Here is a 15,237-nt window from a genome sequence, read left to right as displayed (position 1 = left end):
TTTATTCATTACATTTGCTTATCATATACCTGCAACATGTACCCTTTCATGCCATTCCCATGATCAGATTTCCAAAGTTATTTACCCTATATGATAGTGTCCTAATTTTAGATACAGTCTCTAAGCCAAATGTAATGGCTTACAACTATACCCCCAGCACTCAGAGGCTCAGGCAAGCAAATTATTATGAATACAAGGCAGCCTGATTTACATAGCAAGTTTAGTACAGCCTGGGCTATAGATGAATAATCTGTCTCAATAAATAAATAAATAAAATCTCTATGCCCAAACCATTCTTATTGCTCATGTAAAAGAATAGCAACTTCACCTTGAAAGATGGCTACTATGCAAATATCTAGATATCTCAAAGATTTCAGCATTATTCGATATATGTATTCAAGAGGTGTTTGTACTTATTTAAGTTTTTATTTTTAGAGTTTAGATTCACTTGTATTTATAAGACATTAAGGAGAACTGTGTATTAACTTGATTTTTTTCAAAAACTGAGTCCAAAACTAATAAATTAAATTAAAAAAATAACTTCTTGTAAAATTCTTGAATTAGAATACTGTAAACTAATTATGGAAATCTAGTCAAATGCAAACCTTCAATGTGGCATTTTAAATATAAATGCAAAATTTCTGAGTCCACTTCATGTGAGTTGTTTAAAATTATGAACATAGACTTGTCTGTAGTCCTTCCTTGCTGTACTGTGATATCTCTGTGATATTATCCTTTAATTTATGCTAGTTGCAATGTGTATTTTCTTTTTTTTTTTGTTGGTCTTTAAAGAAGCTTGTCAGTTTTGAAAATTTTTCAAAAAACTTCTTTTTTGAACTGATTTTCCACAATTTTCATACCTGTATATCATGTGTTTTGATCACAGTCCTGTTACCTTCTCGTGTCTTCACTCCCTCAGCCCCTCCACTAAAACCCTTCTTCTTTTCCTCTAGTCCCTCTCCTACTTTGATGTCATTTTTTAAAATTTCAATTCCAATATATGTAAGTAGAAGAACAGATTAATGGGGAAGAAAAGGCCTAAGTGAGGTCAGGGGAAGATACTGAGTAAAGGAAAGGTGGAGGGAGGGCTAATCAAAATCAAAGAAGATATAAATAAGTCATATGGAAACCTACTTTTTTGGACAGTGGAAAACTCAGGAGCCATAGATTGTTACTACAAAATTTTCAGTGCCATGGATGGGACACCTTCTAGTGAGTTGTTGATCCGGATGGTCCCTGATGCCCTCAAATCATTACAGACCATTGCCAAGGCCCTTAGTTTCCCACCAGAAATAGATAGTAAAACTGTATTGTGAAGACCACATATATGTGGGCTGCAAGGTCACAAGAAATCCTGTTGGAGCTGAGCTTAAAACTTCACCTATGTAGACAAGCTACCAAAAAAGCTGGAAAAAGCCACACTGCATGCAGTTCAATGGGAGAGAGACAAATCACCAGTAAAGATACCCAGCAGTAGACACTGCAAGCCTTATATTTGGCCAGAGCCAATGGGTGCAATAGTGGCACATCTGTTATGGGGGAGACCAACACCCTCTAATTTGACTGGAGGCCCACTCCATGGGAGGGAATACATCCCTGATACTGAAAACCTACAACAGGGGTAGTCATTAGCCCTAGGGGTGTAACGTCTGCTGCTGTCTGGCTAAATGTATATACTATGCTCACCAATCTTCCTGGTAAGCACTTCTCTTAATGTTCATACCCATATATTAATGCTACTCTCACTTTTGGCTAGAGAATCTTCTCTATGCAGATGGCAGTGACCTTGGGATGACTCAGAAAGCACCATGGTGCTGAGAAGAAGTCACAGATGAGTGCTCAGCACTGAAATATCTCTATCACACCTTCCATGGCTCAAGGTCCATTGTGGAAGAGGTGGCAGACAGAGTATACGAGTCAAAAGAAGGGTAGAACTCCTTACAGTGTGCTCCTCCAGACACAAAATGGCCTGGATATCCATGACCTCACAGTGTCTGACACTACCTATATAAGACCATCATAACAGGAAGAAAATATCAAAAATAAAAGAGAGACTGATTGAGAGGGGGAGGGGATATGATGGAGAGTGGAGTTTCAAAGGGGAAAGTGGGGGAATGGAGGAAATTACCATGGGATATTGTTTATAATTATGGAAGTTGTCAATAAAAATAAATAAATGAATTTTAATTCTTTCCTTCATGATGTGTGATAGAGTGTTGATGGACCAGATTTCATTCACTTCTGTACAGGAAATAATAGTTGCTATGAGGACATGAATGCAATGGCTACTTCATGTATGGAAGGCACTGTTACGAAACACTTCTCACCATATTCTGGCTCACATTCTTTTTCTTTTGCATTAAAATATTTTCTTCAATTTATTTATTAATTAGTTTTGTATTCAACAAATACAGTCAGTTTGGTACCATTATTAGGCTCATCTGTGACCTAACTCCTCCCCATTAGCCCCTCCCTGTTGAGATATATGGATCATGCATTGTGGAGTAAGCCCACATTTATGGGTAAGATAAATGTCTCTGAATATCATGACCCAACATGTGACTCTGACATTCTTTCCTCCCCCTCTTCCACATAATTTCCCCGAGCCATGTTCATTCATTTTTGGACTGCTTCAGTGATGAGATGTTGGGGGCCTCTGGGTCTCTGGATCTCTGATTTTGTAGGAGTTGATTTTTCTCTGCGTTGGTCTCCTTCCCACTTGTGGTGGTATCTGGTTCATCAGGAAAACAGCACCCATGTTTGTTTTGCCAAATTTTCTTAGTTTCAGCAGGGGCCCTTTTGAAGTATGATGGGGTGGCTCTCTCCTTAGGATCTACATCTGATGAGAAGCAGCTTAAATTCAGGTTTATTTCCATTTACAGTTTGAGACGGTCCAGTCCATCATGGAGAAAAGGTATAGTCGCAGGAGCATCCTCAGTGGAGCGGGACGGTAAAACCTCCAGGCATGTTCCCAGTGACCCTTTCCTTCCATTGAAGTTCCACTTCCTGAATGCTCAACAAATTTCCCAAAAAGTGTGCAGTCCTGGAAAACTTCATCAGGGAGGCAGCTCCTTGGCAGCCATCTCATGGTCCCGGCATCTCCACTGGGTCTCCACTGCAATCCAGGGTTCATTCTCATGGCCCCATGGGGTCTCTATACAGGCAACCAGCAAACTTGCTTCACACTGCCCATGGCCATTTCCAAAACACAAGACCGTGTTGCAAACTCAATGACACTCTTTCCAGCATTTCTTTTACTCCACGATACCAGGTAGGGTATCTTGTCTTGTCCTTGAGATTCCTATTACGTATGTTAGCATCTCAGGGAGATTCAGATTGGGGCCACAGATGAGTGAGAACATGTGACAATTGTCTTTCTATGAACTAGGTGAGTTCACTGAGAAAGATCTGTTCCAAGGCCGACCATTTTTCTTTAAATTTCATAGTGCCATTTTTCCTTATTACTGTGTAGAATTCCATTGTGTGGATATACCACATCTTGGTTATCCACTCATCTAATAATGGACATCTGGGTTGATTCCAGTTCTTAGCTATTATGAATTAAGCAGCTATAAAAATGGTTGATCAAATCTCTCTGAACTGAGGCATGGATCTTTTTGGGTAAATACCCAGTAAGGGAATAACTGGGTCTGTTGGTAACTCTATAGTCAAATTTTTTAGGAGTCTCCATATTGCTTTCCATAGTTGTTGTATCATCTTATATTGAATGCAGCTTCCTGTTTCTCTGCTTCCTCACCAGCATTTGTTTTCATTTGCTTTTTAATGTTGTATAGCTGGCAAAATTTTTCTCCCATTCTGTGTGAAATCTATTGGCTCTGCTTATTGTGTGTTCTATGAAGAAACTTTTCAGCTTCATGAGATCCCAGTGGTTGAGTGGTTGTTTAATTTCCTGAGCTACTGGGGTTTTGGTGAGGAAGTCTTTTCCCACTACTCTATCATGAAAAGTTCCTCCTATTTTTTTCTTTCAGTAGTGTCAGTTTCCAGTCTTATATTGAGCTATTTGATCCATTTGGACTTGATTTTTGTGCATGGTGAGATGCATAGATCCAGTTTCATTTTCTTGCACATGGTTATCCAATTGTCCAGCACCATTTTTTGAAAATGTTGTCTTTTTTTCCAGCCTACAATGTTAGGGCCTTTGTCAAATATCAAGTAGCTGTAGTTACTTGACCCAAAGTCCAGGACCCTATTCTATTCCTATGATCTTTCAAGTCATAAGCTTCCAAGTAGGTTTTCAGGACTGTGAATGAATTTCCTCCCATTGATTGGGCCAATCAGAGAGCAGTTCATTTCGCCTATCACAGTTAGGCCCCTGTTGTATATATGGGCACATCTTTCCTGGCTGGTCAGTTGTGTCCAATGCTGGGTAAGGCCTTGATGACATTTGTCCCTCAGAAACCTGCATAGCTCTTTCCAAATCGGAGAATTACTATAAAGAAGGAGGCTTCCAGCTCATTTCCAGCTTGACTTCTTGGTGTTCTGCAGCTGATGCTCACAGTGTCCTCAGCAATAGGATCTTCCTATCTAGTTCTGGAGGGAAACCAGTGGCATTGACAGCACTAATATTATTTTCAGAGACTCAGGGGACACCCTGGCCAACAACTCACTAGGTGGTATTCTACTTTGTACTAGGGTTTTCCTACAAAAACCCACTGGCTTCTGGGGGCACTATTATCCACCCATGCAGAGTACTTAAACTCATTTTCCATAATTATATTTTAAGGTAGCTATGTAGGAAGTAGGTTACCATATGACTTTTCACACATCTTTTGTTTTGGTTTATCTTCCTTCCTTAGATCCCCCACCCTTGCACCACTTAAATCTTTCTTACCCAGTCTACTTCTACCTCTACTTAAGCCTTCCTCCCTCTCTCTCCTCTAGTTATCCCTTTCTAACTTCCCTGGACTCTTCTGACTCTTACTCCAACTTACATATATTTGAAGCTAGATTCCACATATGAGAGGTAACATTTGTCATGTTTGTTTTTGAGTCTGGGTTACCTCACATAGTATATATTTCATATCCAGCCATTTTCCTCTCTAATGTTTTTATACTTTTAATTTTCTTGATTTTGATATGTTGTTGTTGAATAGATTTTTATTTCCCTTCAAGTTTCTTCATTTTTGGTATATTTTAAATTTTTTTTTAATTAAAAACCCCTATGATTTTAAATTCCTTGGTGATTCCTTCCCTCCCTCCACTTTCCCCTTTGATACTCCACTCTCCATCATATCCCCTCACCATCACAATCAGTCTCTTTTTTATTTTGATGTCATGATCTTCTCCTTCTATTATTATGATCTTGTGTAGGTAGTGTCAGACACTGTGAGGTCATGGATATCCAGGCCATTTTGTCTGGAGGAGCATGATATAAGGAGTCCTACCCTTCTTTTGGCTTTTACATTCTTTCAACCACCTTTGCTGCAATGGACCCTGAACCTTGGAAGGTGTGATAAAGATATTTCAGTGCTGAGCACTCCTCTGCATCATAGTGCCTTCTGAGTCATTCCAAGGTCACTGCCATCATAAAAGAGAAGGTTCTCTAGCCAAAAGTGAGAATAGCATTAATATGTGGGTATGAACATTAATAGAAGTGCTTACTGGGTAGTTTGGTGAGTATAGTATATACATTTAGCCAGGCATCAGAAGACATTACACTGCTAGGGCTGATGACTAACTACCTTTGTTGTAGGTTTTCTGTATCAGAGATTTATTCCCTCCCATTGGGTGGTCCTCCAGTAAAATTAGAAGGTGGTTGGTTTCCCCCATAACAGATGTGTCACTATTGCACCTGTTGGCTCATTTGGCCTGGCTGGCCAAATGTAAGGCTTGCAGTGTCCACTGTTGGGTATCTTCACTGGTGATTTCTCTCTCTCCCATTGAACTGCATGCAGCGTGGCTTTTCCAGCTTTCTGTCAGCTGGTCTACATGGAGGAGGTTTTCATCTCAGCTCCAGCAGAATTTCTCAGTGACTTTGTAGCCCAAGTATGTGGAGTCTTCAGCAATATGGACTTATCATCTACTCCTGTTGAGAAACCAAGGGCCTTGGCAATGGTCTGTAATGTTTAAGGGGCATCAGGGACCTCCCTGGGAAACAACTCCCTGGAAGATATCCCATGCCTGGCACTGAAAATTTTCTAGTAATAATCTATGGCTCCTGTAGGTTCCATTGTCCAAAAATAGGTTTCCATATGACTTATTTATATCCTCTAAGATTTTGATTAGCCTTCCCTCCACCTTTCCTTTACTCAGTCTCTTTCCCTGACCTCAGTTAGGCCTTTTTACCCCCACTGTTATGAAATCTCTAGTATAGTACATGAGCTGATGGAGTGCATTGTGTATAATTTTATCATTTGAAATCATTTGGCACTAGTTTTATATCACACAATACAGTCTGACTTGCTGTAAGTATGATATAAGTCCCATGGTCCTTTGAAAAAGGTGTTTATTTTTCTGTTGTAGGATGGGTGGTCTGTGCATGCTCATTATTCTATCGAGTGATAAATGATAAGTATTAAGGTCTCTAGATAGCACAGTGGATTTGACAGTTTTTCTTTCAGTTTTATCAGCTTTGATTTTATTTTTTTGGTGCATTCATGCAATTTTGGTTTATTATGTCTTCTTTATGGGTTGATATTTTCATCATTATCTTCCTTTCAGTATCCTATAATTTCAGTATCCTATAGTTTTCTCTGAAGCCTACACATATCATATTAATATAGATACTCAATTCTTTTTGAATATTAGAAATATATATGTATATACATATGTCTCTCTCCTTTAACCTTTCTACCTTTCTATTTGAAATGACTTACTTAAAGTAAGCATGTATTTTAATATCTTTTAATCTACAATATCAGTCTCTAGATTTTTCCTTGTGTATTCAGACCATTTATATCTAATTTAATCAATGATATGCTAGAGTTATAGCTACTGTTTTATTTGTTTCTTCTGTATTAATTTCTCTGTTTTTCTCTTGCCATGTGGTGTATTTCTGAAACACCTTGAGGAGCTCCATTTTCCTTCCTCCCTCCCCAGTGTTCCCCTATCCATTTTAGTGAGGGTTCTAGGTATGGTATTATATGTATAAAACTAGAGCCTATCTGTTCTTCATTTTACCCATTTTAGTGAAGTAGAGAAACACATGTTTTAACTTTCCTTCATCCACTCCCCAAATTATAATATAAATCTATTAGATACTTCACATGTCCTTGTAACAAAAATTTTTCAAAATTAAAGTGTTCTGGCCTTGGCAACAGTAATGTCATTGGGTACTGTGAGGTTCCTCCCAAGGGGCACAGAGAGGGCAACAGAGAAGCTACATCATCACCCTGTGTCTGAAGGGGATAAAATGGCCAAGATGAATGTCCTCCTTCACTAATCCAATAAGATGGAAATGGGCCTTCCCACTTATGCATCTTAAGTTAAAGAAGCAAATTTATCACTTTATTATCTCATTTATCAGAATTTATTTTTGAAAAAGAAGTCAGTGCAGTAGTTGTAATGTTGCAGGAAAGATAATGCAAAATACCAGGAATGTTCAGGGAAGCAGGTTTTATTCAGGCTGCAGCCTGATTCAGAGGACTCAAGTCCAAATTATATACATCAAATTGAGGAACTTCTTACAATTTTATACTTTGTGTTGAGTTTCAGCAACAAAAGCAAGCTCATTGGCTCAGAAAACAGGCAGTTTTCAAAGAATGGGTTTCATTTGGAAGAGGAGAAAGACATGTAAAAAGTACCTATTTGAGACAGACGAACAGAAGCTCCTGCTAAAGTGGAATGAGGAGACCATGAGACTGGTGTTTGTAGCTAATCATAAGCCTATTGGCAGACTTGTACTTGCAGAAGTAGAGAGAAGGAATACAAACTCCTTATTTAAAAATCCTATTTTTCTTCATTTTTTTCCTATTCACTATGTTTTATATCAGTAATGGTCTTTCAAAATTTGTAATTATATAATTAAGTTTATGGGTACATATCCAAAAGTAGTGGCTTTATTTCTTATAGCAATACTTGCCTTATTGTAATACTTTGTATTTAGGTAAAATTTTAATTTTTCAATTAGTTTTTGAAAAATTATAATATTCCTAAAGATATTTACTCTAGACAGTAACTTCTTACTGTATTAATAATATCTATGTAGCTAATGAGTTAACTAAAATTTTCCTTTTCATTTGAAAACAGAATAACCTTGAAGAACTTGATGGTGTTCTTGCATCCATGTTCAAACTTGAGCTACCATATTGTGGATTCAGATCTCCCCAAACTGAAGTTTACTGTCAAAACCAAGGTATTTTCCCATAGCATTAATTCTTCACTATATTATATTCCATATCACACTCTTCTCTAACTGTTCTTGGTAAAAGTAAAAACATTTCAAGGTCCATTTGGTAACTCAGAATCATGGGCTTTAACAACTAGAGTAACTTGAAATTTGCAATCATTCCTCCTTAATTTTATTCTAAGGAAGTGTTTGGATAAGTTCATTTTTGATGAACATTAGTACTCATATCAATGTCCATAATCACACAAAATTCATCTAACTTCACCTTCCAAAGATCAGTGCTTAAGTAAATTTTGATACATCCATTAATGCAAACATCAGAAAGTAATTTATTATGGATTTAGTTGCTATCTTAAGTGATGCTTTATTATATACTTAGCTGAACAGTTGGCTATGTAGCAGTGGTGATACTCTATTTAAAAAGAATGTGCATAATATGCATGTTTCTATGTATAAGTTGACCGTCTCATTTGATATACACCTGGACTTAGCATTTTCTATGATTATATTTTCTTGATTTTACTGAATGAGAATTGTCTATACAGACTACATACTATTTTTAGGGCATAAAATATTCAAGTTTCAAGAAAAGTATGTATAGAAACTAATGAAAAATTGTATACCTAGTGTATTCATAGGCTTAGTATATTTTAGAAATAGTTTTATTTCTCCATAATTTGTTGAAATTATGTTTATAACTCATTTTTATGCCCAGCATGTATGAAACACTAAGACATAATGGTGTGAATAAGACAGGCAATGAGCTGAAGAATATGAAAAGTCGAGTTATTAAGGCAGGAGAATATCTGCGCTATTCAAAGCAGTTTTATCAGGAGCTTTTCAGGATTCAAAACAGTGTTAAGAAAATAGTCCTAGGGCTAGAGAGATGGCTTAGTGGTTAAGGCATTTGCCTGTAAAGCTAAAGATACCCAGTTAAATTCTCCAGGACCCATGTAAGACAGATGCAAAAGGAGGCACATGCATCTGGAGTTCATTTGCAGTGGTTGGAAGCCCTGGTGTGCCCATTCTCTTTCTCTCTCTTTTTCTCTTTCTGCCTCTTTCTCACCCTCTCAAATAAATAAATTAATTAAATATATTTTTAAAAAAGAAAGAAAAGAATCCTAAAGCTGAATTTATCATGATACATCTAAATATGTGAGAAGCAGGCTAACGATAAGGGCCTGTTAGTAGGAAGAACAAATGCTAGTTGTGAATAAAGTTTAACTATATATGTGGCTATTTTGTAAGATATATATATATATATATATATATATATACATATTCTGTTTACAAAATTAGGCATGATAAGGAATCAAAAGAAATATGACATGTTTCTTCAGTTAAAACATAATTGAGGAAACAAGATAATGCATGCAATAATGGAAGCTCATAATGTGATAGGTACTTTGGACAATAACATGTATTATTTTTCTGGACATGGTTTAGAAAGGAGGTTGGGTTTAGCTCTTCAGGTTCCAGTGAGGAAAAAGAAGGCAAAGGGATTATGGGCAGTGAGAGTGCATGCACAGGTGTGAAGATAAATATATGACACAGATTTACTAAAATCCCTTAGCATTATAGGTGTTTAGGTGTATGAAATTAGGAGTTTAGAGCAAGAGAATATGGGATGATTTAGGTCTCTAATTATTTTAAATGTTTTTTTTTTAATTTTTTTTTATTAATTAGTTTTCTATTCAGGAAATACAGTCAGTTTGGTACCATTATTAGGCTCATCCGTGACCTACCCCTGACCATTGGCCCCTCCTTGTTGAGATATATGGGTCGTGAACTGTGGAATTAGCCCAAAGTTATGGGTAATATAAATGTATGTGCATATCCTGACCCAACATGTGGCTCTGACATTCTTTCTGCCCCCTCTTCCGCAAAATTTCCCTGAGACATGTTGGGTTCATTTTGGCCTGCTTCAGTGAGGTGTTGGGGGCCTCTGAGGCTCTGGCTCTCTGATTTGGTAGGGGTAGATTTTTCTCTGTGTTGTTCTCCTTCCCCCTTATGCTAGTATCTGGTTCATCAGGAAAACAGCACCCTTGCTTGTTTCGCCAATTTTTCTTAGTTTCAGCTGGGGCACTTTTGAGGTATGATGGAGTGGCTATCTCCTTAGGATCTACATCTATCTGAAAAAGAGAAGCAGATTCTCCAACGGAGAGTAAGTTAGCACCAGGACAAATCCCTTACTTTTTATATCGAGAATTTAATAGGTGTAGGCCCTCTTGTAGCACATGATTGATGGTAGCTTGATATTGGAGAGTGGCCTTATGTTTGAATATGATTCTGACCTGTTTCTCAGCTCCAGCTATGGGCCCCATACCACTGAGGGGATCAGTTAGCCAAATCAAGAGCAGTTGGTTCCCCACCATGGCCTTGTGCCACTATTGCACTTGTGTGGGCATCACAACAGCTTATTTGCTGCTAAGAAGGTTAGACCATGAGTTGCTTGGACAGATATTGGTCATTGTCCACCAGTCACCCATGTAGCACCTTCTGGCACTAGATGTGCTGACTGTCTGCAGACTGACTCTCTTCTAGCTTCCAGCCATGCCATTCCATTTTACATGTCAACTGCATATGGTGTCTTCAGCATTAGGGTCTTACCACTAACCTTTGGTGGGTCATCAAGTACTCTGACAGAAATCTGTCTGTCTTTTAAGAACCTTGTAGGTCGCTCTGATCAAAAGCTCATTGTGGGGCTATAGAGATGGCTTAGTGGTTAAGCGCTTGCCTGTGAAGCCTAAGGACCCCAGTTCAAGGCTCGATTCCCCAGGACCCACATTAGCTGGATGCAAAAGGGGGTGCATGCATCTGGAGTTCATTTGCAGTGGATGAAGGCCCTGGCATGCCCATTCTCTCTCTCTCTCTTTCTCTCTATCTGCCTCTTTCTCTCTTTCTGTCACTCTTAAAGAAATAAAAATGACCAAAAAAAAAATTAAAAATAAAAAGCTCATTGTGAATAATAGCCCCATGCTGGTACTGGGAGTTACAGGTCAGTGCCTACTAAGAAAATGAGGAAAAATATAACTATAATACAAGAGTTAGAGAGAAGAGAGAGAGAGGGAGGGAGAAGGAGGAAGGGAAGATGTAGAAGATTAAGGGTAGCCTTGATCCTACCCTCTCCAGTGTCTTGTGGTTCAGGTGTTCCCTTTAAGGGCCTGGTGAAGGTTCAGCCATTTGGTCTGCCTTTTAGGAAGTAGAATTTTATGGTACCATTGCTGTTTGGGTCTAGATTTGTGTTTCCCACCCCTTCCATGCTCTCCCCTCCCTCCCCATCCATCCTAGTATCTAGTCCACGAGATGCTTGCTGGATATGTAAGGTATCTTGGGTAGATTCAGGTTAGGTGCTGTAGATGAGTGAAACTATGTGGCGATTTTTTTTTCTGTGATTGGGTAAGTTCACTGAGAATGATCTGTTCCAGGTTCGACCATTTTTCATCAAATTTCATTGTATCATTTTTTTCTCACTGCTGTATAGAATTCCATTGTGTAGATATACCACATCTTAGTTATCCATTCTTCTAGTGATGGACATCTGGGTTGATTTCAGCTCTTAGCTATTACAAACTGAGCCACTACAAGCATAGTTGAGCAAGTCTCTCTGGCCTGTGGTTTGAAGATTTTAGGGTAGATGCCCAGTAAGGGAATAACTGGGTCTGTTGGTAACTCTATAGTCAGCTTTTTCAGGAGTCTCCATATTGCTTTCCAAAGTGGTTGTACCATCCAACATTCCCACCAACAGTGGAAGAGTGTTCCTACTTCTCCACATTCATGCCAGAATTTATTTTCATTTGATATTTTGATGTTTGCTATCCTTATTGGGGTAAGGTGGAATCTCATAGTTGTTTTAATTTGCATTTCTCTGATGATTAGGGATGATGAACATTTTCTTAAGTGTGTGTTTGCCATTTGTGTTTCTTCCTCTGTGAACTGCCTGTTCAGCTCTTTGCCCCATTCTGTGATTGGGTTTTTTGGCTTCTCACTGTTTAGATTTTTAAGTTCTTTGTAGATTCTAGAGATTTGGCCTCTGTCAGTTGGATAACCTGCAAATATTTTCTCCCATTCTGTGAGTACTCTATTGGCTTTGCTTATTGTATGCTTGTCTGTATAGAAACTCTTCAGCTTCATGTGATCCCATTGGTTGAGTGACTGTTTAAGATTGTGAGCTACTGGGGTTTTGTTCAGGAAGTCTTTTTCCATTCCTATATCATGGAAAGTACTTCCTAAATTTTCTTTCAGTAGCAGTAGAGTTTCTGGTCTTATGTTGAGGTCTTTGAGCCATTTGGATTTGAGTGCAGTGCATGGTGAAATTTGTGGATCAAGTTTCATTTTCCTGCATGTGGTTATCCAGTTTGTCCATCACCATTTATTGAAGATGCTGTCTTTTTTCCTGCCTATATTGTTTGGGCCTTTGTCGAATATCAAGTAGCTGTAGTTGCTTGACCCAAAGCCTTTGTCCTCAAGTCTATTCCATTGGCATATACTCCTGTTTTTATGCCAGTACCATGCTGGTTTTTTTTTTTTTTAATTTAATTTATTAGTTTTCTTTTCAGTAAATACAGGCAGTTTGGTACCATTATTTAGGCTCATCTGTGATCTACCCCCTTCCATTAGACCTTCCTTGTTAATGAAAATGGGTCGTGCATTGTGGAGTTAGCCCCCAGTTATTGGTATGATAAATGTCTCTGCAAATCATGACCCAACATGTGACTCTGACATTCTTTCTGCCCCCTCTTGCGCAAAATTTCCTTGAGCCATGTTGGGTTCATTTTTGGTTTGCTTCAGTGCTGAGGTGTTGGGGGCCTCTGAGGCTCTGGCTCTCTGATTTGGTAGGAGTTGATTTTTCTCTGTGTTCATCTCCTTCCCCTTTGTGCTGGTATTCGGTTCACAGGAAAACATCACCCTTGCTTATTTCGCCAGTTGTCCTTAGTTTCAGTTGGGCCCCTTTTGAGGTATGTTGGGGCAGCTCTTTTCTTAGGATCTGCATCTATCTGGAAAAGAGAAGCAGATTCTCCACGGAGAGTAAGTTAGCACCCGGAAAATTGAGATAACACTTACTTTTTTGATAGACAGTATGGTAGGTTTAGGCCCTTTTATACCCCATGATTGATGGTAGCTTGATATTGTAGAGTGGGTTTGTGTTTGGGTATGGTTCTGACTTGTTTCCCAGCTCCAGCTATGGGTCTAGTACCACTGAGTGGATCAGTTAGCCAAATCAAGAGCAATTGATTCCTCACCATGGCTGTGTACCACTATTGCACTTGTGTGGGCATCACATCCGGTTATTTGTTGCTAATTAGGTTAAACAATGTGTTTCTTGGACAGATCTTGGTCATTTCCCCCAGTCGCCTATGTAGCGCCTTCTGGCACTAGACACGCTGACTGTCTGGGGACTGACGCTCTCCTGGCTTTCAGCCATGTCATTCCATTTTACGCGTCAGCTGCCTATGGACTCTTCAGCAATAGGGTCTTACCACTGGCCTTTGGTGGGTCATCAAGTACTCTGACAGAAGTCTGTCATTGTTTTGGGAAACCTTGTAGGTTTCTCTGATCAAAAGCTCATTGTGGATGGTAGGCCCAAGCTGGAAGTGGGGGTTACAGGTCCACTAAGAAATTGAGGAAAAAGATAATTAATATACAAGAGTTAGAGAGGGGAGAGGAGGAGAGGGAGGGAGGGAAGATGTAGGAGATTTAGTTCAGTCTTGATCCTACCCTCTCCAGTGTCTTGTGGTTCAGGTGTTTCCTGTAAGGGTCTAGTGGAGGTTCAGCCATTTGGTCTGTCTTTTAGGAAGTAGAATTTTATGGTACCATTGCTGTTTGGGTCCGGATTACTGTTTTCTACCCTTTGATTCCCTCCCCGCCCTCCCATCCATCTTATTGTCTAGTCCATGAGGTGCTTGCTGGATATGTAAGCATCTTGGGCAGATTCAGGTTAGATGTTGCAGATGAGTGAGACTATGTGTCGATTTTTTTTCTGTGATTGGGTAAGTTCGCTGAGAATGATCTGTTCCAGGTTCAACCATTTTTCCTCAAATTTCTTTATGTCGTTTTTTCTTACTGCTGTATAGAATTCTATTTTTTTTTTTTTTTTTGTAATATAGCTTTAGGTGGTTTAGATCAGGTATGGTGATGCCTCCAGTGGTATTTCTTTTGCTGAGGATATGTTTGGATACGTGAGGCCTTCTGGCTTTCCATATGAAATTTGAGATCATTTTTTCTATCTGTTGAAAAACACTGTAGGGATTTTAATTGTAATTGCATTAAATCTGTATATTGCCTTTGGTAGGATTGTCATCTTCACAATTTTAATTCTGCCTATCCAGGAGCATGGAAGGTCTTTCCATTTTCTCAAGTCCTCCTCAATTTCTTTTTTGAGTGTTTATATGTTTTTGTTATCTAGATCTTTCACTTCCTTGGCTAACGTTATTCCAAGGTATTTTTTGTTGTTGTTGTTGCTATTGAAAATGAGACTATGTCCCTTATTTTTTTTCTCTTTATCTTTTTCATTTGCATATAGAAAGGCTACTGATTTTTCGTATCCTGTTTGTTTGCTATAGGAGTTAATCACCTTTAGTAGTTTTGGGATGGAGTCTTGGGTCTCTTACATATACAATCATGTCATCAGTGAATAGAGCTGACTTAAGTTCTTCCTTTCCAAATTGTATCCCTTTTATTTCCTTTTCCTGTCTTATTGGTTGAGCTAGGACTTCTAGTACTATATTGAAAAGCAGAGGTTAGAGTGCACAACCCTGTCTTGTTCTTGATCTTAATGGAATTCCTCCAGTCTCTCTCCATTAAGAAAAAATTGGGCCTTCAAAGCTTTGTATATTGTGCCTTTATTATGCTAAGATATGCACCAACTATGCCAATTCTCTCCAATGTTTTGATCATGAAGTGATGTTGTATCTTGTCAAAGGCCTTCT

The 15,237-nt window shown here is 38.6% G+C and overlaps 1 protein-coding gene across 1 annotated transcript in view; it reads left to right on the top strand.

Annotated features, from left to right (window-relative positions):
- Bank1 (B cell scaffold protein with ankyrin repeats 1) overlaps positions 1-15,237 on the top strand; it is a 359,398-nt gene that overhangs the window by 68,711 nt on the left and 275,450 nt on the right. The window contains 1 exon segment of the mRNA XM_045143530.1: positions 8,209-8,314. Coding sequence (XP_044999465.1) covers positions 8,209-8,314 — 106 coding nt within the window.

This window comes from Jaculus jaculus, chromosome 2, assembly GCF_020740685.1.
Source record: "Jaculus jaculus isolate mJacJac1 chromosome 2, mJacJac1.mat.Y.cur, whole genome shotgun sequence".
Lineage (NCBI taxonomy): Eukaryota > Metazoa > Chordata > Mammalia > Rodentia > Dipodidae > Jaculus > Jaculus jaculus.
Note: the sequence above shows the minus strand (reverse complement) of the source record. Positions and strands in the feature narration are given on the sequence as shown.